Source organism: Danio rerio, chromosome 18 (genome assembly GCF_049306965.1).
Source record: "Danio rerio strain Tuebingen ecotype United States chromosome 18, GRCz12tu, whole genome shotgun sequence".
In the NCBI taxonomy this organism is placed as follows: Eukaryota; Metazoa; Chordata; class Actinopteri; order Cypriniformes; family Danionidae; genus Danio; species Danio rerio.
In genome coordinates this window covers 21,345,796-21,370,114 of record NC_133193.1, presented here as the reverse complement: position 1 = coordinate 21,370,114, position 24,319 = coordinate 21,345,796, and the positions used below count along the sequence as shown (strand labels likewise).

General features: G+C 35.5%; 1 protein-coding gene across 12 annotated transcripts in view; it reads right to left on the bottom strand.

Moving 5' to 3' along the window:
• Positions 1 to 7: 7 nt before the first annotated feature.
• Positions 8 to 24,319, bottom strand: part of skor1b (SKI family transcriptional corepressor 1b) — a 77,126-nt gene continuing 52,814 nt past the window's right edge. The window contains exons 2-10 of one of the 12 annotated variants that reach the window (XM_073929410.1): positions 22,941 to 23,089; positions 8,968 to 9,066; positions 4,530 to 6,264; positions 3,914 to 4,001; positions 3,690 to 3,800; positions 3,533 to 3,616; positions 3,282 to 3,356; positions 2,011 to 2,085; positions 8 to 628 (exon numbers count right to left, since the gene is read on the bottom strand). In XM_073929410.1, coding sequence (XP_073785511.1) covers positions 534 to 628; positions 2,011 to 2,085; positions 3,282 to 3,356; positions 3,533 to 3,616; positions 3,690 to 3,800; positions 3,914 to 4,001; positions 4,530 to 6,254 — 2,253 coding nt within the window. In that variant the 5' untranslated portion in view covers positions 6,255 to 6,264; positions 8,968 to 9,066; positions 22,941 to 23,089 and the 3' untranslated portion in view covers positions 8 to 533. Of the gene's footprint in view, positions 632 to 2,010; positions 2,086 to 3,281; positions 3,357 to 3,532; positions 3,617 to 3,689; positions 3,801 to 3,913; positions 4,002 to 4,529; positions 6,265 to 7,138; positions 7,466 to 8,967; positions 9,067 to 22,940; positions 23,090 to 24,319 lie in introns of those variants that run through there. The other 11 variants (XR_658814.5, XR_658813.5, XR_012393762.1 and 8 more) reach the window with 11 other exon arrangements.

Sequence of the window (24,319 nt, the reverse complement as noted above, 5' to 3'; positions counted from 1 at the left end):
AAAGACAGACTCTCAAACAAGATCATTTAATCCACATTTCAGTAGTTAGGGCTGCCAATTTAAAGTGCTTTACATCAATAATATACAAATATGCAGATGGGAATAAACAACCAACATGGTCATGAAATAAATTAAATATACAAAAAACATTAATTATTGTTGCATCTAATGTCCTAAACTATCACTAACAAACCAACAAAAAGGTATCACAGGATACATAACAAATATATGCATTGCACATAGCCACTTAATACCAGTGATTTCTACAACATATTTAAGTGGGACGTCATTTTTTTTTATAATGCAATTTTCTAGAACTTTATATAAATTATACAATACGTACAGTGACTCTGAAAACACTCCTTTGCGAATGAAAATGACTTCATTACAGTGTAAGAGCTAAAATACTACAGTACACACTTGCTTATTCCAGGTCTAAAGGTTGACAGTGTTTTGCAGAGGGAGGAAGAAAGTTTTGTTTTTTTGACACAGCAGTATTTCTAAAGAACACCTATGTCTTGAATGGGTGTCCATCAAGGCGGTAAAAGGGGAGGTTTGAAGGTGCAGGTCCCAGTGCAGTGACGGGGAGTCAGCATCTTACACGAAAAATGGTGTAGTGCGTCGTGAGCTTCTGGGAAAAAAGTGAATGAATCGTTTAAAAAGAAGGCATCATTTGAATGTGTGTGTGTGTGTGTGTGTGTGTGTGTGTGTGTGTGTGTGTGTGTGTGTGTGTGTGTGTGTGTGTGTAACATAGTGAGAGAGGGAGAAAAAGAAGTGTTAGAAGACAATAGTTGTAGCTCAAATATAGCTTTTAAATAATATATAAACACCAGATTACCCAATAATACAGTGCCTTTGCCACAAATCAATAACTTTTTAATTACTGATGAACTCTTATGGTTTAACTCAGTCAACTCAGTAAGTGTCTGTGCAGGAGAGATCAAGAACAGAGGGGAAAATAAGTATTGAATACATCACATTTTTCTCAGATATTCTAAAGGTGCCTGTTACTTAAAACTTTCACCAGATGTTGATAACACCCAAAAAAATCCATATATGCAAGGAAAAGGAATAAATTGGTTTATTTAATGTAAACTAATTCGTTCACAAATGAAGTTATGCCTAATAAAATGAAATGACGCAAGGAAAAAGTATTGAACACATGAAGAAATGGAGGTGTAGAAAGGCAGTGAAAGCCCAGACAGCAGCTGAAATCTCTCAGTAATTCTTCAGCAACCCTCTGCCCTTTGTCAGTGTAAATGATAAATATTAGCTGCTTCAGTCCAACATCTATTAGCAGAACGATTAAGATGGAACCAGGTTGGAAATTTTAGCAAGACCATGAACAGAAACACAGCAAGAAAACTCTTGCATGCTTAAGAGAAAAAAAATCAAGCTGTAGAATGGCCCATCCAAACACCTGACTTGAATCCAATAGAAAATACAAATTAAAGATTAGATTTGATAGGCAAGACCCACAGAACCATGTGAAAAACTCACACCTGAGCAATGCATGTAACTTCATTCTCCACATGAGAAGAATCTTTAAGCTGCCATCACCAAAAAAAAAAACTTTTATATAAAGTATTAAATACGTTTCAGTAGTTAAGTATTTTCTCCTCGTGTCATTTCATTTTATGTTTGTATTGTTTGGGTTTTTACCAAAATCTGGTTCAATTCTATGTCAACAGCTCCTTTTGAAATAATATTCCCACGAAAAACATGACGTGTTCATTACTTATTTTCCCTGCTTTATAATTTTGCTGGTAACAGGTTTATTTAGGGATTTTGGGTCATCCTAGTGTTTGCACTTCAGAAGCTGAGTATGCAACTTTCCTAAAAACCAATACAGAATGCATCCTTTCTTTTTTGTTTAATAGCATACTATTTAGTATTTAGCATACTAATAACATTTAGTATAAAACTAAAAGACTCTTCTGAACTCCAGTGATCATTGTATTGTTTTATTAAATACAATCAAAACACTGTCGTGTGAAGTCGAACGCTTACCTCGAACAATCTGGAGCTGCTGCACCATTTCCTCTCTGTATGAAAGCTCCCTTTTCATTTGGTCTTGAAAACTGTCTGGGATAAACACGTGAAGTAAATTAAATATCAAAGAACATTTAGCATTATACAAATAGATATATACACATACAAATGATGTTGTGTTTTGACAAAAAATATTCAGACGCTTAATTCGTTTTTATTTGACTCATTTATTAAATGTGCATTTTAGGTTAAAGAGCTGAAACGTTGAGCTGAAGCTTGAGAGTTTTAATAGTGTGTATTGTAATGATAACTTTTGTTATATCATTTCTTAGTAAGGTGTTGTTTCTTATTTTTTCCGATATTTATTTTATTTTCCCTGTGTTTGAAATCCTTGCTTGCAGTACTTCAGAGTTACAGTCTGCTGATTAATATTTTTAAAATGATGCTCAGTCCAGACGACAGCATGATACTGTTCTTAACATATGATATTATGTTTGCTAAGTTCTTTAGGGAAACACTTATTTGTTTTTGTTCAATCTGTTTATGTTTGTAAAACCTAATGAGTTAATTTAATTTCTTCATGTGCCAACACAAATCGTGTGGAACTTTGTTTTACAGTGTACAATTAAAAATGACTTTTGCTGTTTGTTAAAACTACTTATTTAAAATGAGTTGAAACAACACAATTCTTATTTTTTCACTTAGTTTTTTTTTATGTTTAATCCACTTACATCTGTAGAAACGATTAAGTTAGCCAAATGAATTTGTGTTCGACCAACAAGAAGGAATTGTGTGGAACCCAGCATTTCTTATGTACCATGGGAAGCAAAACGTTCAACTAAATGATCGCAAAAAAAAAAAGGGATGCTTTTTCTAATCTATTTGCAACTACTCCTGCAACACTCCCTCTTGTTTAAATGTGAGATTTATATAGATCTTATATATAGAATTTGTATAGATCTGGTTATTTACTAAGAAAAAAAAAATCAGCATTAAAAATTGCAATGCATTTGCATTCATATTAAAAAAAGAAATTATATACAAAGCACTTTTTACTTTTTTTTTTTTTTTGCCAGGTTTAATTTTTAATAAAAATCTCACGTTTTCTTCCTCAGGATGTCTAATATTATTATTAATGTATGCTGATTGAAAATAAACACAAAAAACATCCAATTTTTAGCACATTAATGTACAAAAACATCAAAGAATTACTTGATATTTAAGTGATATATAGAAAATACCACGACAAAACCACAAAGAACACATTAGAGAGAAAAAAATGAACCTACCTTTTAGATTCTGGAACTCCCGCTCCAACTTTTTTCTAAGTTCGACTTGTTCCACGAGTTGTTTCTGCAGTTCCTCTGTTTAAATAAATAAAAGCAGCAGCTTATGTTACAATTATCAACAGCTTTATAACCACAATCAGCAAAACTGTTATGCATTCAAAAACAACAATTCTACAATGTGTCATTTTCTATGCCCTAAATGTGTGACTTAGTCATAATGTCAATTATTCTAGCACATAATGCTTAGTTACCTTTGGCCATGCTCTCTATGTTTTTCTCAATCAAGGAGCCCCTGTTGCCAGTGTCCTTGCAGATTGCTTCCTCATCTGCACACACTGACACACATACAGCATGAAGAAAACCAACAGACTGGTGTTGAATACCGGGAGGTCAGTAAACTGTACATACCATCATTTGGTTCCTTCAGGCGCTCCTCGCTGATGTTATTTTCATCCTGATGATTTTTGGGTTCCATCTCTTCTACTGTAGAAGAAGGCTCTTCTTCATGCACATCTTTTACTATAAGCATAAACACATTTAAATTACAAACACGGTATATTTATAATAACTTTTTGTTTAAATCATTTAATATATATATAAATGAAAAAGCACATATGTGAAAATAGGCATACCACTCGTTTCGCGCTGGTAAGTGGTCGCAGAACCAAAATAAGACGTGCTCATTTGATGCACGTGCTCGTCTCTTTCACGCGCATAGACCTGCAAATTGAGCAGACAATTAGCCGCAATTATCCACCTTTACATTTTCTATTTGGATGTGATTAGTAGAAACATAATGGAACCTTCGCTCATTTTAATCTATTTACACATTTTCAAAGAACTAACATAATGAAGAGCCTATCCACTGACAACAAATTCTCTCAATCCTACTAAGATTTGACAACGCGACAATTGCATGCGTTTACTTTATTTATTCGTTTCAAATCTCTTAAGAATAATAAACCAAAAATGTTTTTATTGAATTAAAATTAAATCGAAAATATTCACTTAACTATATTTCAGAAGAGAAATGAAAAAATGCTTATAATACTGCTTATAAAACTGTTTATAAATATGCAGGCTAGATATATGCATATAAGGCCAAAACTTTTTATATTTTAAAATAACCAAAATAACATTTACAATAAATACAGTATACTAATATTAATCAATATTCTGTACAAAAAAAACTAATATCGCCTAATAAGAATAACAAAATTACGCGTGCTTCTGTATTTAATAACTCACTTCAAAGCGCGTCGTGTGTTTATTGCCGTGGCTCTCCATATCAGACGGCCGCGTTTCGCTTGAATTCGTCGAGTGTAGGTCGTTCAAGGTGTGCATCTGGGTATTTTCTTGATCTTGCCCTTTAACCCCTTCACTCTGCGCTAGGGTCAAACTGTGCGGACTCCGTCGGTCATCCACCGAGAGCTGCAGACACTCCTCATCCTCATGCGCCTTATGGGACTCCACATCCACATCCGGATCATCCACACTGTCCACGTCCGGAGACACTGACCTGTAACTAGAACTTTCACTCAGAAAATCTGGTGACATGTAGCCGGACCGAGGGCCAGAGTACGGCCCTCTGTTGCCGTATAATTTTGCGATGCTCTCGACATCTTTAACAACCGGCCTGAATGCAGAAATGTAGCTTATTTTTCTCGAGGTGGGTGGAATTCCCTCTATCGACCTGCTCTCGTCCCCAGATTTATCCTCCTCGTTGCGGGTCGACTGAGTGCTCGAGCACCGTTCATTATCTAGTAAACTGTCTTTAGGGGTGCTTGTGCTTCGGTCACTTTGCTCTGACACGTCAAGCTCATTATGTCTGGCGCATAACACGTCAGATGGAGGTTTAGGTTGGGCATGGTGGTACGTTGGCATGGCCAAGCTGCCTGTTGTAGGCCAAAACATGGGGAAAGAAGTATAGGCACTGTCCTTAGGGCTCGGCCAAAACACACCTGACAGGTTTGTTTTGTTTGGCTCTCCCATCACCTCACCGTCATCCTTCTTTTGACACAATCCAAACGCCGGGAAACCGTATGGATGCGGAAATAGCGGTGGTGGTATTTTCTGTAACATCCCAAAACTCTTACTGGGCACTGGGATAACTGGGTAACTGCGGATGCTGCTCGGCATAGTCACGTTCACCCTGTCATCCTCACAGCGGAGAGTTTTGTGCGGCACATCGGACGGTTCCCCTTGGGTCTGACCTCTGGGTGGTTGCGAAGGCGAACTTTCAGACCGACCGATTGGCAGCGTCCTCTTGCGGCTGCCACCGTTAAACATGGCCTTGACATCTTCCCAGGCGTGGATCACGTCGTCCGATGAGTTCTTATCGCTGAGTTTTAAGTGTCTTCTCCAAGAATTGAAGTTTGCCGCGTCGGGCTGTGTGTATTTGGATTCTGGCGTGCGGTGAGAGTGAAATATGAACTTATTTGGAGAAAAATACATGTTGCAGAATGAACACTTAATACACTTGGCTCTCGAGCTGTTGTACCTAGCAGGGATGAAATTGCCCCGGCTGCCCCACGCGCATTCGTGCGACACGTCAAAAGCGAAATTTTCTGGTAATTTCGGCGGGCTGTGGGCGCCCAGGAACGATTTGCAGAGCCTCTCGGCCTCTCGCTTTGTAATCATCCCGCAGCGTCTCGAGGAAATGGGCATAGCCCCCGCGCGCCTGAGGATCTCCAGCTGGACCGGGGTGCACTGCACACAGGTGATGCCCAGAGCCACGCGCCGGTTGTGGATTTCGTTATAGCTATAGTTCTTCAACAAAGTGTTGGATATTTGGGCTAGGCAAAGTCTCTCTTGACCGTCTATGACTAATGAAACGATCGGTATTCCGTATAAAGAGGTCTCACTGACTTGGTTCGGCTTAAGTGGTGGGCCAGAGTAAGACTGCAAGTCTTTAGAGTTCGGCGAACAGCTGGAGTCTCTTCCAGCCGGCAGCTGATTTGGGATAGATTCCATTCCTGGAAATCTGTAAAGAGTGATGCAAAGAATAGTTTTAGGTAATGTATTGAGTACAATAATTTAGAAAGAGAAATGATTTTTTTTCATGTCATAGCATGCGATTTAATGTAATAATAGGCTAATAATAATAATAATAATAATAATACATAGTCTATAATAATAATAAAATATATATTAAACGGTGAAAAATCTAATTTATGATGCTCGAAACTCGCCATGCAAGGTTATTAATTCATATATAAAAAATATTTGTCTTCATATCTCTGTATATATAATAATAAACAAGGTTGGTGGTCGTAATTTTATATATTTTTTGTCATCGAATTTTAGGACGTTTGTTTTTTATTCGTTTGAATACAATACAAGTTTTAGCGTGCTGAACATATAACCGTTTTGAAAAGGCAAACAATTGTTGTGTCAACAGCAAGGATTATCGAGGAAAGAGCAGAAGGAAATTATTCCTTGAGCCTTACCAAAGAGCTTAATAACGGTGTAAGACGCTTTAAGCCGCTTTAATTGTAATTACTAGAGGTGAGCTTTGCGTTTTTGATCTGTTGATAAAGCCAAACGAACTACAATTAAGATACAATGTGTTTACATTATAGTCCCGTTTCCTATCTTAATTTAATTTAGCTAAACTTACACAAGTGTTTTGTTTGTCAAGAATTCGATACAAATTGAAACATCTTTTAAACATGTATAGCCCATATTTTGGAAGACGTATTTATCTGATTTGTACAAATAAATGTTAAGTGTGCTTTTGGATAAATTGTGTATTAAGACGCAGTGTTTGATTTGTTTATCCTATACGCAGCTCTTTAAGATTTTCCCCACCATATAAAATGTTAAAAAGTGAACACTGCAAACATCAAAAATCTCACCTTTTTTTGAGAAGATGCCTTTTGTGTCTTTAATCTGCGGAGCAAAACGCGTCTTCGAAACCTTCGAGTCCTTCGGAAAAACGCGCTCTTTCTGTCCTCTGTTAGAGCCTTTTTGTAATCAGACGCATTGGAATCCCGCCGATCTGATATAAAATGTCCACAAGCGCTAGTTTAGCGGTTTTCTCTCCGGCCTGTTATCAGTGCGCGTGGACTTGCATCGTACTCGGCTCTCCCGCGACTAGTGTTGAGGCGCGCGCGGAGGCTTGACCACATGCTAGTGCAGACCTCAACGACACAACCACTGAAGACATTCGACAGTGCTCAAGTGACAGCTAAACTAATGGCGAGGCACTCCCACTTAGCGCCAGCATATTTACATTAACTATTTGCCTTCGGGACCAATGGGGACGACAGTCAGTGCTGTCATTGAGGCCTGGAGACGTTTAAAGTTCACCACGTGATCTTTTAACACACGAAAGTGATTGCTTGTCTGCCAGTGTGTGCGGGGGCGTGCGTGGCATTTAGGAACACTTTAGATTAGTCGACCTAGTAGACTACTTGTAAAAGGTCTGTTTAATGTGAAACAACAGTTTTAATACGAGAGCTACTGCATGCGCTCTGAGGAAAATGGGTATGTTTTTGTAAGCTTTTAATATGCTCTCATAAAATATTTTCACAGATGTCTGTAGCATAAAGGTGAGTATTTTTTATAGGTGCATGCTCTAATCTAAAATCTTTCCTAAATCTAAAGAAATGCAATTGTCACTTGAATAAATCTAATGTTTACTAAAGCTTCCCTAAATATTTTCATGTGTTCACAAGCCTGTAGTTCATATGTATCATTCTGACTGGACAATTGTCATTTAAATGATATATGTCCTCTATTTGTTTAACTCAAACCAAGAATAAAGGCTTTAGATGAATAAATGAATAACATTGCGCATAATTCACCCTATAACATTGTATGGGAATCAAAAGAAACGCGTAAAATAAAAAGCGCATAAACAGAAAAAGGAAACAGCCTCGAGCATTTTCATCTATATTCAGTGTCTGTTTAAAAATAAACTATACTCTTATTGAAATTGCATGGTGCCGGGGGACTAAGCAATGATTGTCTCCGGGGGCTATTTGGATCGGTGTGGGTTAGGGGTGTGCTGTTGCCCGCATGTGTTTAAGTTCCCACGAGTTAGTTTAACTTTTAGAAGCAATCATTCTTATGGAGAGTACGCGTAATTCAGGACGTTACGCTTTAAATGCCGTTTAAAAGCCGTGTCTGCATTGACAGTTTCAGACACAACGCAATATCAAGAGGATTCTTGTTTTAGGTAAAATTAAATGCAGAAGCGATAGTGAATAAAAACATAAAATTGATACACATAAATGATGACTTTAAAATAAAAAATAAGAGAATTTAGAAATTTTAAAAATGCATTATATAAATGACATGTAATTACAGACTGTAGAAGATCAAATAAAACAAACAAATAATTGTAAAGCAATATTAGGTATAGCCTGATTAAACTTAAGAGAAAACTTTATCGACGTTTTCTTATTTTTAGCCTTACTTAGATTAAACTGCTCATGATAGTCTCTAGAATGCTTTGCGAGGTGAAAACGAGCGCGTTCTGCAATATTGATAGCGGAGGGAGGACCTGGGGAGGGAGTTTGGAGTAATGCGACCCAGCCCAGCGCTATTGACTTTCACAGGCAAGAGACTTTCTTTCTCGCCAACAATAATTACCATTTTGGACTGTAATTATTCACTTCTTTTAAATTATTTAGGGAGCGAGCTGAATGGCATATTGTTATCCATTATTTCTTTTACTTACCCATCATGCTTAGATTCGGAGCAGATACGGGAATCCGACACCTCACATGATATTTAATTTAGCTCTTTTGTCGATCCTTAAGAAATTAGAGAGCACGTTCTAGAACAAAGAACATCCAACAATGTATCAGTAGATCTTGATGAAAAAAAAAAAACAGAATAAGTATATTCTAAGCTGCAGTTAGTACAATAAATAAATAAATAAATAAAGCAACAAATAACAATGACAATAACAATAATTAATACTACTACTACTACTACTACTATTATTATTATTATTATTATTATCATCATTATTATTATAAAGGTATTGTTGTTTAATTAAATCTGCATTATTATAATTATTATATTATAATAAATAATTAAAATAACAACAATGATAATAAAAATAATAATTATTGTTTTTTCTTTTTTGAGATAATAACAATAAATATAATTTGTATTGTAATTATTATAAATAATTATAATAATTCAGATTTGTGTATACAGGAGAAGTGTATATTATTAAATGCCATGATATTGAAAAGCAGATAGTTTATAATAGTTACTTTTATCATTTATAAAAACGGTACGCAGTATAGACATTAAAGAAAATCAGGCATAGCTTACTTTACATACTTTTGTCGAGATGTGCAGGGCCATTTTAAATTAAAATAATACTTTCGGTTGCTCCAAAGGCTGTAACAACACATTAATATGTAACAACATAGCCTATTAAGCTGTACTATATCAACATCAATCATATATAATAATAATAATAATTATTATTATAATTATTATTAATAAATAATAATAATAATATCAATTATTATGATTATTATTATTATCATCATCATTATTATTATTAGGCTATTATGAATTTCTTTATAAACACACAAACAAAAAAGACATTAAATCTCAGAGATTGTAACTCATCACTACAGCCATTTTTGCATTTCAGATGACAAAACCCTAGCCATTAATAAACGATTAACGTGATCAAAGCGTTTATTAACATTTTGGTTAGCATAAATAAGCAGCAAAATAAGTAAACATATAAAGCAAAATGAAATATAGGCCATTGCGTTTTGATAAATTAATACCCTATACGTTCTAATTAATTAATTAATTTCTTATCTTATTCATTATCATCAAAATGTCGTAGTATTGCCACGTTGAAAAAAGTAACAGTCCAAACGCTGTATTTCAAGCTTAATTGCTATTGGATTGCACGTGCTGGCATATCGACAGCTTTAAACAAGAACACTGGAGGAGCCGTGTTGTGTTGTTGTAAAGCGTCAGGGAGGTTCCACTGACCCCTATTCATTCCTGTTAGACACCTCGCTTGAACAAGTTAATGATCTTTAAAATAAAAGTAGACCAAATGTATAACTTTCTTTAAAAGTTACAAGCCCAAACACATAAATATGAACGTTAAATAAAATTTGCCTCAGAAGAGAGCTTGGGAATAAACGCTCTGTTTCTACGAGGTATCAGCATAAAACCATGACCCCAATAAATTTAATTTTAGGGACAAATCAATCCTCTTCTCTTTTATCGATCGCCGTTTGCTCGCCACACTTGGGCCGCGTTTCAACGCCTTTTTTTGTTTCACTTCGAAATAGCATTTCGATTAGATCCTTTATTAAGCGCGGATTGCCCCAAAAGGATCGGTGCGGCCAGAAAATTAAATGGTGACATTTTAATTACTGGACATTGATGAAGGCGTCCCGGTAATAGTTGTGTATGAGGACTGGCACACTGTGTCAACCCAGGTGGACTGAAAAGTGAAGGCTGTACAGCACAGACTGCACAATACAAACTAAAAGAAAAAAAGGCAGGACAGCTGCACTACCAATGAGCGAATGAAAAGGCGGCGTGGCTGTGAATGGCAAGCAGTCAGCGAATCATATAGGGTTCATTTATGTACAATCTTTTGAAGTTGGGTGTATTATAAATACAACTATTGTACTATTTTTTTTATTTATTTTTTTGACATTACTTTTGCTCTTGCTTATCATGTAGATTTGAATTGGTTATGTTCTATACCAGGCCTGTAGCTTGGTGAAAAGGGCTAGTTCTTTTTTTCTCATAAAGTGAACCCTTATTTTGCCTCATTTTCTAATTTTTGAGGTTTAAATACTTCATTTCAGTGACATGTTAAGCACTATTTTTAGCTGGATTAACTTGTCCTATATATATGATCATCATACCCACAATTTTTGATGCACCAAAACATTTCCTAAACATTTAGAATATAGAAATGTGAAAATAATACTTAATTTTTAAATACAATATTATTATTATTATTTTTATTATATCATCAGAAAAAATAGGAATCTGTTCAAATTTTTAAGTAAAAGTATATAGCCTATTGTCATTTATTAGTCAAATAACAATCTAGCCAGCATGTTCAACTTTCCTTGGTCAGAAATTGGGATATCCAAATTTGGGATTTGAGCATCCCAAATTCTGTACCAATAGCCAACACAGGATTCGGCTTGGTCTTAAAGCCATTTTCAATAGGCTATTTTCACAATTTATTATGGAATAGCAGTCAAAATAAGATAAATGAGCTCATGTAGTATGGGACAAATTCTGGATCTTTGTCAGTGAAGAGTGGATCTTTTGAACAGACTGACACAATTCAAAAAACACGATTCAAACCATTAAAAATTGAGGTGTCAAAAGTTTTTTTTTTTTTGTAATTATTCCATATAGAGGAACCATTTTTAAATGATCAAAGACCCACTTCTTAGGTCACTTTAAAATCACAAAGAACTTTTTGTCTAATATAATGTTTTGTGAAATGCAAAGGTTATTTTTCATGTTTATTCCGCAAAAGGTTAAAGTGAAAGGTTATAATATTTAAATGTTCTTTGCACTAAGAATATTTTTTTCTTTCAAGAACTCTTTACTCAAGATTATATATTACAAACATGATAGAATTTAATACAAAGCAATGTGTTTATATATATATATATATATATATATATATATATATATATATATATATATATATATATATATACCCAGAAATATGTTCCAAATATGTACCAAATTGTACTAAATTCATCTAGGCACAAACAATTGCTTTTTTAAATTTCCAAAGTAATTACTGTTCCTATATCAAAGGACAAAATAAGTGGGCTACTATTGGAGAAAGGATATTTGGATAACATAATAATAAAAGAAACTGAATTAATTACAATTTCCACAAAAAATATATAAAATAAACAATAAAATAATAATAAAACATCTCGAATAAATCTCACAATTTACACAGAAGCTCAAAAAACCAACGGAACATTACAGTCAGATGGATGTTGCATTGCATTACATCAGATAATGAGTAAAATGAGATCCAAAAAATTGTAATGGCCCTATTCTGGACACTCTAGTCACCGGTTCCGGTATTATTAATATAAATGCACAAATAAGTATGTTTGCTGCTCTGTCCTCCTGAGTCTAAAGGGTCAGAGTCGGGTCATCTGATGATGTAGTGAGGCTACCAATTTGTGACTGGCAGCTTCGGTAATTTTACTTGTCAACTTAGAAAATTAGGTACAAAACAAACAAGGCTTTTAAAACGAACTTGTCACTCTTGATTCCCTTGACATGAGGTCACTGTGCTTAGACTCCACTAGAGGATTTAAAACCGCAGAGACTAAGCAAAACAAAAATACCCGGTTCCTTAATAAGGTTAGTTAATCCTTGACGTTATCAAAACCGAAATAAAAAGGAAACAAAGAATGGAACGAGGTTATTCATAAAGTTAAGACAAGTTGATATCACTGAACCGGTCATTTATGAATTTTTGTGGCACTTTAAATGTTTTAAATAGAGCTACGCCAGCTCAAAGAGCCAGCCATTATTATCACACAGTGACAGCAAGAGAAAGAGAAAGTTATTAAGAGATGAATCAGGAGGGTCATTATGTGGATCATGCTTACCTTTACCAGACTGAAGGAAAGAAAAACTCATTTAAGTGTTCCTACATTAATCACAGCCTGCACATCAAACTGTGATAATCACCTGAACACTCCATTAAAATAAAACTGCCAGCCCTAGGGAAATCTCACCTTACTCTTTAATTGTTTTGAGGCTTTGATCGGCTTTTTAATCCAAGATTAATTTATGCATTTTTAAATAACTCTACATATGATTAATAAGCTTGAAAATTAAAAGGAGTCTAAAGCAATTATAACAAGTGGTTGGTCATCACCTCATTAGATGGTGTTGGGAGATGCAGTGTGTCTGCGCGTGTTTGTGTGTGCGCATCTGAAAGCACATTTACATACCACTCATACATTACCAACAGGAAGAATAGCTATGCAGCTGTTTATGTGCATTGCATAATGCATAACCGGGCTCTATGAGTTATGATATGACATGCACTCGATGAGAGGCACGAGCCGTGCTAAGTGGGGAAATAGGAGAGACTAGATTGGCAGAATGAGAGTGGTAGCTAAAAGGGTCAGTATAATAATGGGGACTTTACAGATTTACATACTAATAGTTTTATTCCCATGAAAGTGAAACGCAGCTCAAAGCTCCCAGACTGCCGGCCATGGCCAATTTCAGTTCCACAGCACTGGCTCTATTATTTTGGGAATAATGTCTCTTTTTAACTAATTGTGCCGTGGAGTAGATTCACTAAGTGTAGACTCTCACCAGCCCTTCAAAAGCCATACAGTCTGTCAAGGTCAAACGGGAGACCAGCGGAGCTTCGGCCGTGTGTGTGTATGTGTGTGTACACACCCAACCAGTGTCACGCTTGAGAGAAACAGCAGCAGACAGGGATGTTGGGGAAATCTCTGGAGTGCGATGGAGGGAGTGGAAAAGCTGAGGTTTCTTCAACCTGCTAATGTGTAAACAAGACATCACTCAACTGCTAGTCTGATGCTCATCTTCCTCCTTCCTTAAAGGGATAGTTCACCCCAAAATGAAAATCATCATTTATTCTCTTTCGTCTGGTTTCAAACCATTAGAAGTTTTTTTATCGTCTGTTAAACACAAAAAAAGATATTCCAAAGAAGGCTGGTTGCTGAAGATAATTGACTTCTATGTAGAAACAAAATGACTATGGAGGTCAAAGAGTGCCAACTACCAGCTTTCTTCAAAATCAGATTTGAACAAGTGTGAGAATATGATGGCAGAATTTTCATTTTCTTTAAGAACTATCCCTTTAAGGACATCTCAGAAACACACATACAAACACAGCTGCTGCTAAACACACTGCTTTTTGCTTTAAAGCACTTGCTGTGGATTAGAAACAGGCCTGCATCATGTTGTTTGTAGCACATTCATCTAGTCAAATTTGAATTGATTTTTGAATTTATAACTGGTGCAGAATTGTAAGGCATTATAGAGGTTATCTGTGATGTGCGTATGCGTGTCTGAGTCTGTTCGCAACAGCCAAGAGCACAAGAACCCTTTTGTCACAAGCGGAGCCTCATCTGTCACTGCGGAGACCTGCTCTCAGGAGAGAAGATGGGAACAAAGGTGCTAAAAGGCAGTGTGACAGTGAGGGCATCCTGAGGAAAGGGGAACCCTTTCACACACAACCACAGCTGTCAATCATTCTTCAATCACAAACACGCGTGCGGAACGCTCTCATCACACACACGCTAACGTATAGAGTCCAGATTGACTGACAAAGCTCTTTTATAACTAGAAGAAGCATTTTACAACAGTTGCGAAAAGGGTTTTTTCACAGCGATGCCAATTGAATAGCATTTTTGGTTCTAAGAACCTTTCAGAGAGCAGTTCTTAAAACGATGTAATATTTTTCCACAATTAAGACGCATGGAATGGAAAGTTTCCATGGATTTTACAGACTCTTTATAGAACCATTAATGTTAATCATGTAGAAAAAACATTTTGGTTCATAAAACCATTTATGGAGCAGTTTTTCTAACTGTTAAGAACATTTAAGGATGTTTAAGAACTTTCCACTGTACAGCATCATTTATGGAATGAAAAGCGTCCATCACTCTTAGAAAAAAGGGGCTCCAAAATGGTATTTGTCAAGGCGATACGTCAGAATATACTGTTTTGCTTCCTTAAAGCACCTTTCAGTGAACAGTTTTTTACAGAACCATTTTTTTTATTTGTACGAGGAACTTTGAATAATTTCCATAATCTACAGTTTTACATATTTAGACTATAGTAAAGCTTTTGTGCCGTTGAGAGTTCCATGGATATTAAAGGTTTTCTATGACATCATCAATTACAATAAGAATAAATTACAGTGAAAAAAAAAGTGTACAACAAAATCTTTTGACATTTTCACAGCACAATTCTTTAAAATAAATCTTTTTAAAATGTGTAGAATCGTTTAATACTTATATTTATTTACCTAATTTATGTAATAATATTTAAAAATGACTAGAAAACATTGCTTTATATTAATACAGCACATGTTATATTTTATTTTGAACTTATTACAGTAAAACAATAACAATTTAATTTATAACAGAATTACACTACTTTTTTTATAATTATTTTTAGGGGTTTTCACCTTTAATGGATCAGACAGTAGAGCATTGACAGAAAATTGTGGGGAGCAGAGAGAGAGGAAGGATCAGCATAGGACTTCGAGGCAGGAATTGAACTAGGGCCGCCGTGAGCACCGGAGTGCATGTGTCGACACATACGCCATTGGTGCCGACAGAATTATAATACTTTTTAACTTGATTTGCTCACAGATGTCTTCTGTATAGTCCTCTATCTGTCAGGACATGAAATTATTTACTGTACATTAAAAAAAATCTGATTCATTTACAACATCAACTGAAACAAATTTCAGCTCGCTTTTTTATAGCTTAACAATAAAACAAACAAACAAAAAACGTCAGGTCAAATTAGAAATGACATTCGCTCCAACCCTCTCCATCATTCTCAATCTCCTCTCAGATGGGATGGTGGCCAAATCAAAGGTTACAATAAGCCATCTTTGGCCCGTGGGCCCTACTTTGGACATCTTTGGTCTAGAAAAACAATGAGAAATATTGAGAGACTCACACATAAAAGGTCCTTTTTGTGCAACTGAACTATTCCATAAATGTTAAAGGTTCTTAATGCAATCATCAGTGACAAAAAATAAGCTTGATTGTTAAGAATGTAGAAAACATTTAGATTTGCTTCAAAGAAAAAAAGGTAAGAAAGAACCGCTTGACCTCATTTCGACCGATTTTTGCAGGCTGCAGAAAATGCATATTATCCCAGAAAAAGAGCATCACCTCAGAAAGGCAGCTCCATCACCTCAGCGTGTCAGCCAATAGTGCCAATCACAGAACGAGCCTCAGCCCGCGATAATGGGAATTATAGTAATGAAATCCGGCGCCTGGGCCCGTGTGCTGCCCGAGGCGCTGCTATACTATAGCAGGGCATTAACATAAAGATGCGACTTGCTTGTTTTGCAAGGTCTATCAGAGGAGTAGTCCACAGAGATAATAACTATTAGTAAAAGGACAGTGCTTTGCTGGATTCCAGCTGTGGAGGCTACATTTCCATACAGATGGAAAGGCTCTAGAGGGGTTATATGTATGCAGAAAGGAGCAAGCATGTGGGGTGACGCCATCGGCTATCTTCACCGAGAGCCCTGATCTGATCTTCGTCCTCCTCATCATCTTTCCCTGTAGGAGCAGCAGTGAATTAACTCCTGCTGCAAAAAAGTTCTGGGCTGACAGAGGTGGGATTGAAGATGTGTGTAAATCTGGGGCTCTTTATGGGGACCTGTGTCCAGTTCAGTACTCTCAGAGGTACCAGGTGCAAACAGCTTGAGCGCTCTAGGTGTGAATCTCTGCTAGACATCTCTAACAGGTTGGAAAATGTGAGAAAGTGTGCACATTTTTGGGGCATAGTCAACAACAAAGTTTTCTTGTATTAAAGAGATCCAACAGCCAACAAATAAATATTCTGTAAATATTTGCTTACCCCCTATGTTGTTCCAAACCCCATCACTGTCTTTCTATTGATATGTTAATATTAATAGAAATTAATTTATATATAAATATTTTAATATTAATTATAGTTAATGAGATAAAAAATAATTTTAAATATTTAAGGTTTTACTATTTCCTTTTTTCACAAGTGTCTTGATATAAGTATATGCAATAGAAATCAGATTTCATAAAGTATAAAGATTTTAATGACGAAGACAATGTAATTTGCTTACTTATGTATTAAATAATTAGTTTACCCCAAAATGACAATTCTGTCATCATTTTCTTAAACTAGTATCATTCTAAACCTGCATGACTGTCTTCTAAAGACCAAAAAGTATACTGTATACTTTTTAAAGAACCCTTTACCCCAATGGGAACATTTAAACAAAATAAAACCACACTAACTATCATTGAATAAAAAGTTAGTCGTGTGTAGGATCTGAACAATAACACATTTATCTGGATGTAAAATGCATTTATGTTGTTTAGCCTGTATTTAACCTCATTTACACAACAATGGGCTAGAATTTAAATAGCTTTTCCTTTATGTTATTTATTTGTGTAGATAACAACACAATCGATACAAAAAGGAAAAAAAAACATTGCTGATACAAACTGTGAATTTGGCTAAAAATGCTGTATCGTAATGCTTTACGAACGCCTGGCAAGTAGTTAAGGTAATTTCATATAGAAATGAAAAGAAGAAAAACACATTTGGATTTTTACAGAGCTGTAAATACAAATAATCTAGAAGTAAAAAATCACATTCATCTGGACAGACAGAGATTTTTTTTTAAAATAAAGTCAGTGTTTTGTGCAGAAAAAAAAAAACAATGGTTGTTATTTTACATGCTTGCTTACACTGAAAGAAATTACTTTTTGGTAATAAATGTTCACTTATATTATAAAAATTGTAATATTGCCTAGGATAACTAGGAATTTCTAAGTAAATATTTAATATTTACACATTTACTTGATGTATTAAATAAAATGAGTGGAAATAGTTCAATATTAATATTTATTTACTTGCATCTTTGCATAAGATTGAATTAAGAGGAGAATATTTTGAAAAAATGAAAGCAATGTTTAAATTTGAGAGAAAGAGTTGGTAGAGTTTAATCTTCATTAGTTTGAAGATTAAGAAGAGTTTTGAGTAAGCTTTTTAGTTTTGAGGTTACCACCTTGCAGAAGAGTACAATTGCTTTAGGTCTTGGTATTATTATTAATATTGGTATTACTGTTTGACGGTTCACTCAGAGAACCATAGCTGCAACTACCTCTGAGATCAGTGAACATTATTAAAGTAAATTCTCTTTTGGGTTCATTTTGCTTAAAATAAGTCTTTTAGAAGACTGTTATGACACCTTTAATGGTCTTTATAATCTTAAATCCTTTAAAGTTTTTAATATTTAGAGTTTAAAAAAATGTATGAACTATTATAAATGCATTTATGAATGTATTATATCATCTTTCCGCCAAATTACAAAAAACAAATTACTGCTTATGTGAGGTGTTTCTAATGCAGTATCTATGGGGCTGAGACTAAATTTAACATTATTCTTTTCTTTTGGCTGCCGTTATCAAACAACTTTTTCCTTTTTTCTGTAAGTCTTTCTTTCATTATTTCAGCAAATAGTGTTGCAAAAAAACGTTTTGTTGTACTCTCCCATTCACTGCACTTTAAGTTTAAAAAACCATGACGCCTTCCGCTACTGAGAAACCCGGAAATGTGAAAAGAGTCAATAACATATTTCAAGTCAGTGTCAATATGTGTCATAATTAATATAAGTTACACCAAATGTACTAATTTGTAACTAATAAGATTTATTTAAATTGATAAAAGCTATGTTCCCTCTGCTAAAACAAGAACTTGACATTACTTGACTTTAAATAAATATAGACTCAAAATAAAAAAATGAATCAATGAGCTTTTCCTTAATTAATTTAGGATTGGTTAAACATTAAGTAAATTTTACATGATACAAGACAGTAAAATGTGTTTGTGCAAACTGTTGAGGATTTTTTAAAGTAAATCTTAAGAGTTATTTTTTCAGTGTAAAGCTCGAACATGTACTACTCTTTTTCATAAATGTAAGATTTTAAAGTTTACACATTAAATTAAGTTAATTGTTTTTGAAAACATGCCCTCTGAATGTTGCTTTCAAATGTTTGAATTTTTAGGCATCCCAAAATGTCATCATCAACTATGTAAGCAGGCAGAATGCAAACAAAATAGTCCTACAACTTTTCTATAAACCCCACCTTTGTGTGTTCAGCTCAAAAAATGTTCCCACTAATTGTTTAATAAATAAAACACTGATTTGTAGCATGAGTGGATCGTTCTATTTTTTTAAACAAGCAGCCCATACAAAGTGATTGTGCTGATATGAGGATGAGATTTTAGGGTATAGCCTGTTAGCACTTGATTAATTATGCATGTAAGGGCTACACTATAAATAGCAATGGAGAGATGGGTATTGGTCCTCTAATGACCAGGCCAATGTCATGCTTACGGCAACCAGTTTGTGTAAATAAGGCCAGCGGTCTACAAACAGCAGCTGTTACAAACACACATGCACACACATACAAAGTGACCTTCTTTGGTTGCTCCGAATCCCTTGATGTCTGAGCTTTTAAAAAATAAATAAATAATATAAAACGCTGATTAAACCACACTGATATTTGAATAAATCCAGGTCAATGCACCAGTCTTTTCAAACCAAGCTTTCAGTCTCGATTCTCTTCCCAATATATTCACTAGAACAACATTCATCTCTTAACAGGTGGGTAACAGATACCAACAATGGCAGTATTTAGATTTGCCCTTGATTAAGAGCTTAGAGTTAGTCAGAAACCATTATGTCCCGTCTGTATTATAATCACAGTCTACATAGTGTTTTTTCCCCCCTCAGCACCTGAACCCCTTTTGTTACCTGCAGACAATAGATGTAAAGTGTGCAACAGTAGAGAACAGAAGAGAGCCAGACTGACTCCATCAGGAATATTCTGCGTTTAAGAGATTTGTCCTGACTAATTAAGCAGTATTTCATGAGTAAGAAGTGAAAACCAGCTTGCTTGTGGCATGTTTAGTTATAGCTCAAGTATATGATTGATTTGCTATTAATTTATTCACCTTCAGGCCATCCAAGATGTTTTCTTTCTGTTGATCATTCAATTGTTTTTTACCAAATCATGGGGCTTTGTGATTCATAAAATGCCAGTCAATGGTTCGAAGAGTCAAAAAATAAATATACACAGGCAAAATAAAATTAAAACTGTGACTCTTGTTGGCCCCAATTGTCTTGTGGTAATATGCACCAACATATACAGTTAAAGTCAGAATTATTAGCCCTTCTTTGAAATGTTTTTTCTTTTTTTAAATATTTCCTAAATTATGCTTAACAGAGCAAGGACATTTTCACAGTATGTCTGGTAATATTTTTTCTTCTGGAGAAAGTCTTATTCTTTTTATTTTGGCCAGAATAAAAGCAGTTTTAATTTTTTTAAAAGCCATTTTAAGGTCAAAATTATTACCCCTTGCAGCTATTTTTTCTTCAGAACAAACCATTGTTATACAATAACTTCCCTAATTACCCTAACCTGCCTAGTTAACCTAATTAACCTAGTTAAGTCTTTAAATGTCACTTTAAGCTGTATAGTAGTGTCTTGAAAAATATCTAGTCAAATGTTATTTACTGTCATCATGGTTAAACAGAAATTGGGGAAAAAATAAACAGGGGGGCTACTAATTTTGACTTCAACTATATAGCACAGAAGTGCTCACGGCGACCCAAGTACGATTCCCGACTCGAGGTCCTTTGCAGATCTTCCCCCTCTTTCTGCTCCCAATACTTTCCTGTCTAAAATTTCCACTGTCCTATATCACAATAAATGTGAAAACCCCTAAAAAACATTTGACTTCTAAAAATATGATGTCTTTTTAAACAAAACAACCAGTCTGCAAGAAATAAAGGGATATACTGAGACCCGTTTTTCATTTCTGATACTAATTCTGATTCCTTGGGCTTGGCCGATACAGAGTCTGATACCTGGGTGTATATTTTTATATACAGCTACTGTACTAACCTTGCATGAATTAATCTAATTATTTTATGGTGTGCTTCATACTTATTCCTAAATGAAACATTGTAATACATTTAGTGAACTACAGTATATTACAGTCTATCTGTACATTTAAGAAAAAAAGTTAGGGCTGGGCCGATTAATGATATTATATTGAATCGCAATAAAATTTGTGTCAATAACAATGATTAGCTCTGGACTTTTTTACTCTACATTGATCTAAGAGCCAATTACACAACAGAAAGTGCAACAATGGGAATCTAAAAGTGTGTTGATACTAGAGAGGTGCTCAATTTTGGCTACCAAAACTGTATCATCTAAAAATATGTTATGCCATTTAATGGACCCTCTAATTTTTGTGGCTTCAGTCAGTGTTGGGGTACTCTTCTAAATCTAGACCCTGCAGGCAGGATGTCAACATGACGTCATATTGATTTTGTACCCCAACGTCATGGAGTCATTGGATTTTGTTTGGAAATAAAAAATCGGGTTGACGTCAGAACCTAACGTGAGGCCGACAACAATGTCCAGTGTCCAACCTAAAATCAACCAAATATCAACATCTAATCCTGTTACACCTTGTTTCGTGGACGTCATAGATGTCATAGTTACCACTATGACATCTATCAGATGTTTGATTTTGGTCACTTTCCAACACAACCTAAAATCAACCAAATATCAGTGTACTTTGACATCGTTATTGGACATCAAATTAACGTTGTCCTTTGACGCTTGCTAGACATTACATTTTGGTCACCTGACATCATGACATAAATCTAGCATAATATTTACACCTTATGATGTGTGCCTGCTGGGTAAACATTGACAACATATATTGAAATATATATAGCTATCGTTCAATATAGAAAATAATTATCGAGATTGCATTTTTGCCATATCGCCCAGCCCTAAAAACCCTATAGGAGTGTGTTTCAAGAGTTCACACTTAGCTGATGATCTATCAAAGCTTGTTTGGCATGCTGTCCCGGGAGAGAGCCCCGAGCTCAAGGGATCCTCGAGCCCGGGGCCCCCCCCCGTTCGCAGAGCAAGAGGGGAGCCTGAGCTCGGTGGATCTCAGAACTCCCCGACTGCGATAGCTAAGGGAACACCTGAGAAGGGGGCTAAAGCGTGCTTGGTTCTTAAGCATGATGTATATCTTTAGATGGTGGGAGGAAACCGGAGAGCCCGGGGAAAACCCACGCGAACACAGGGAGAACATACAAACTCCTCACAGAAACTCCCACCGGCTAGGCGAAGCTAGGTGTTCTTGCTGTGAGGCTCTCAGTGCTAACCACTGGGCCACCGTGCCGCCCAATCAAGGTCAAGGAGGAGAATTGGGGAGGAAGGGGGGTTTCTTCCAAACGAAGATAATGTGAACTGAAAACTGGGGTTCTTTATAGTAGCTTAGGGCTCATATGATTGGAAGATAATGATTAGCTAATACGAGACCGGCCGTGATAAATCATAAGCACGTGATCCTCTCGAAATTAGTTTATAAACAAACTTCACTTAGTATGAACAACAAAATATATCCTTTAAAGTATCTCTTTAAACCTTAAAGACCAGAAACAATTTATTAGACAATAGAGATTTCAGTTTTTAAATACAAAAGTGTAACAGCAACTTATACTCAATGTGTATGCCTCATGTTCTTAATAAAGCTGATTGGTTGCACATCTTTCATTCATTCATTCATTCATTCATTCATTCATTCATTCATTCATTCAAAATAAAACATTTTTGAATACTAAATCATGTTTATTTTTTGAAGTATGCCATAAAATATTTCTTATTCTTCTTCTTCTTATTTTTTTTTTACAATAAAAGCAAAATCAAGTGTAGTAGTGCAACAGGATTGCTTGTTTTGATTTTGTGTGTGTGTGTGTAAACCATTACTTTAAATAGTCATTCTTTCAATGACTTTAACTGTCATTATTTCAAGAGTTCACACTTAGCTCACGATTTATACATAGCTTGTCTGGCGTGGTGTCCGGGAAGAGAGTCCTGAGCTCAAGGGATCCTCGAGCCGTGGCTCCACCCTTTCAGTAAGGGGAGATTGAGCTCAGGTTGATCTCAAACTCCCCCGCTGCTGAGGCCAAGGTGAACTTCCTGAGAGTAAGACATTAGAAAAAAGATTTAGGCTTATTTATCTATAATATAGACATTTGGATGGTGGGAGGAAACCGGGGAACCCGGGGGAAACCCACGCGGACACAGGGAGAACGTTCAAACTTTGCACAGAAATACCAGATGGGATGGCGCAGCGAGAACCCATTGCCATTGGTATTCTTGCTGTGAGGCAACAGTGCTAGTCACTGGGCCACCGTGCCGCCCATTCTGGATGAAGGTGGAAGAAGGGGAGGAGGGGGTTTCTTCCAAACGAAGATAGTTGTAGAAAGGAAATGAGGATATATATATATATATATATATATATATATATATATATATATATATATATATATATATATATATATATATATATATATATATATATATGAATATATATATATATATATATATATATATATATATATATATATATATATATATATAGTTACTTAGGATGCTTTGATTGGAGGATCATGATTAGCTAATGTGGACCAGCTGGGTCAATCATGAGCACATGCTCCTCTCGAAATTAGTTTAAAATTAAACTTCACTTAAAAGTCAAAACATTATCAACCATTTGGTAGAGCAGGCAGTTAAATGAAAAAAAAAAAAATAAATCCAATGAATATTTTTTTGAATTGCACAAAAAACGCAATAAATTAAGTTGAAAAAACATAATTCTTTTAGGCGAAACAAAACAAATTAATTTTGTACATCTGTACTTTTTCCAGTGTACTTTTTGCAATGCAGGCTGCCGTAAACATGTTGCTTCGTAATTAAAAGAAAAGCTCTGATCTAAGGTCGCCAAGAGTGAACAACACCAGACCTTCCAATTCAAAGCAAATTACAAATCACGCTGTTCAACTCTGCTGCGGCGAATACTGAGCCAACTCAGCCATGACATCAATCTCATTCATGTTACATACCAAAACAGTGGCAACAATCACAACAACACAAGCGAAACACGGGGGTAATAAGTGCAAGCTATCAACCCTCACACGCGCGATCTAATTGAAGCTCACAGAAACACCTCTTGGCTGCTTTGCCTCAGCCCCAGTAACCTGCCATAATGCATTCGGCCATTTAAATTAACTCTTTTTTTAGGGAAGAGGGGGTGGGAATAAAGCTGTGGCTGTTCAGATGAGCAATGTATCATTATCCAGAGTCCTGCATCCCTTCTAACTGCAGCACCGCAGGCTAGGCAGCCTTGCGTGAGCTCCATCTACTGAG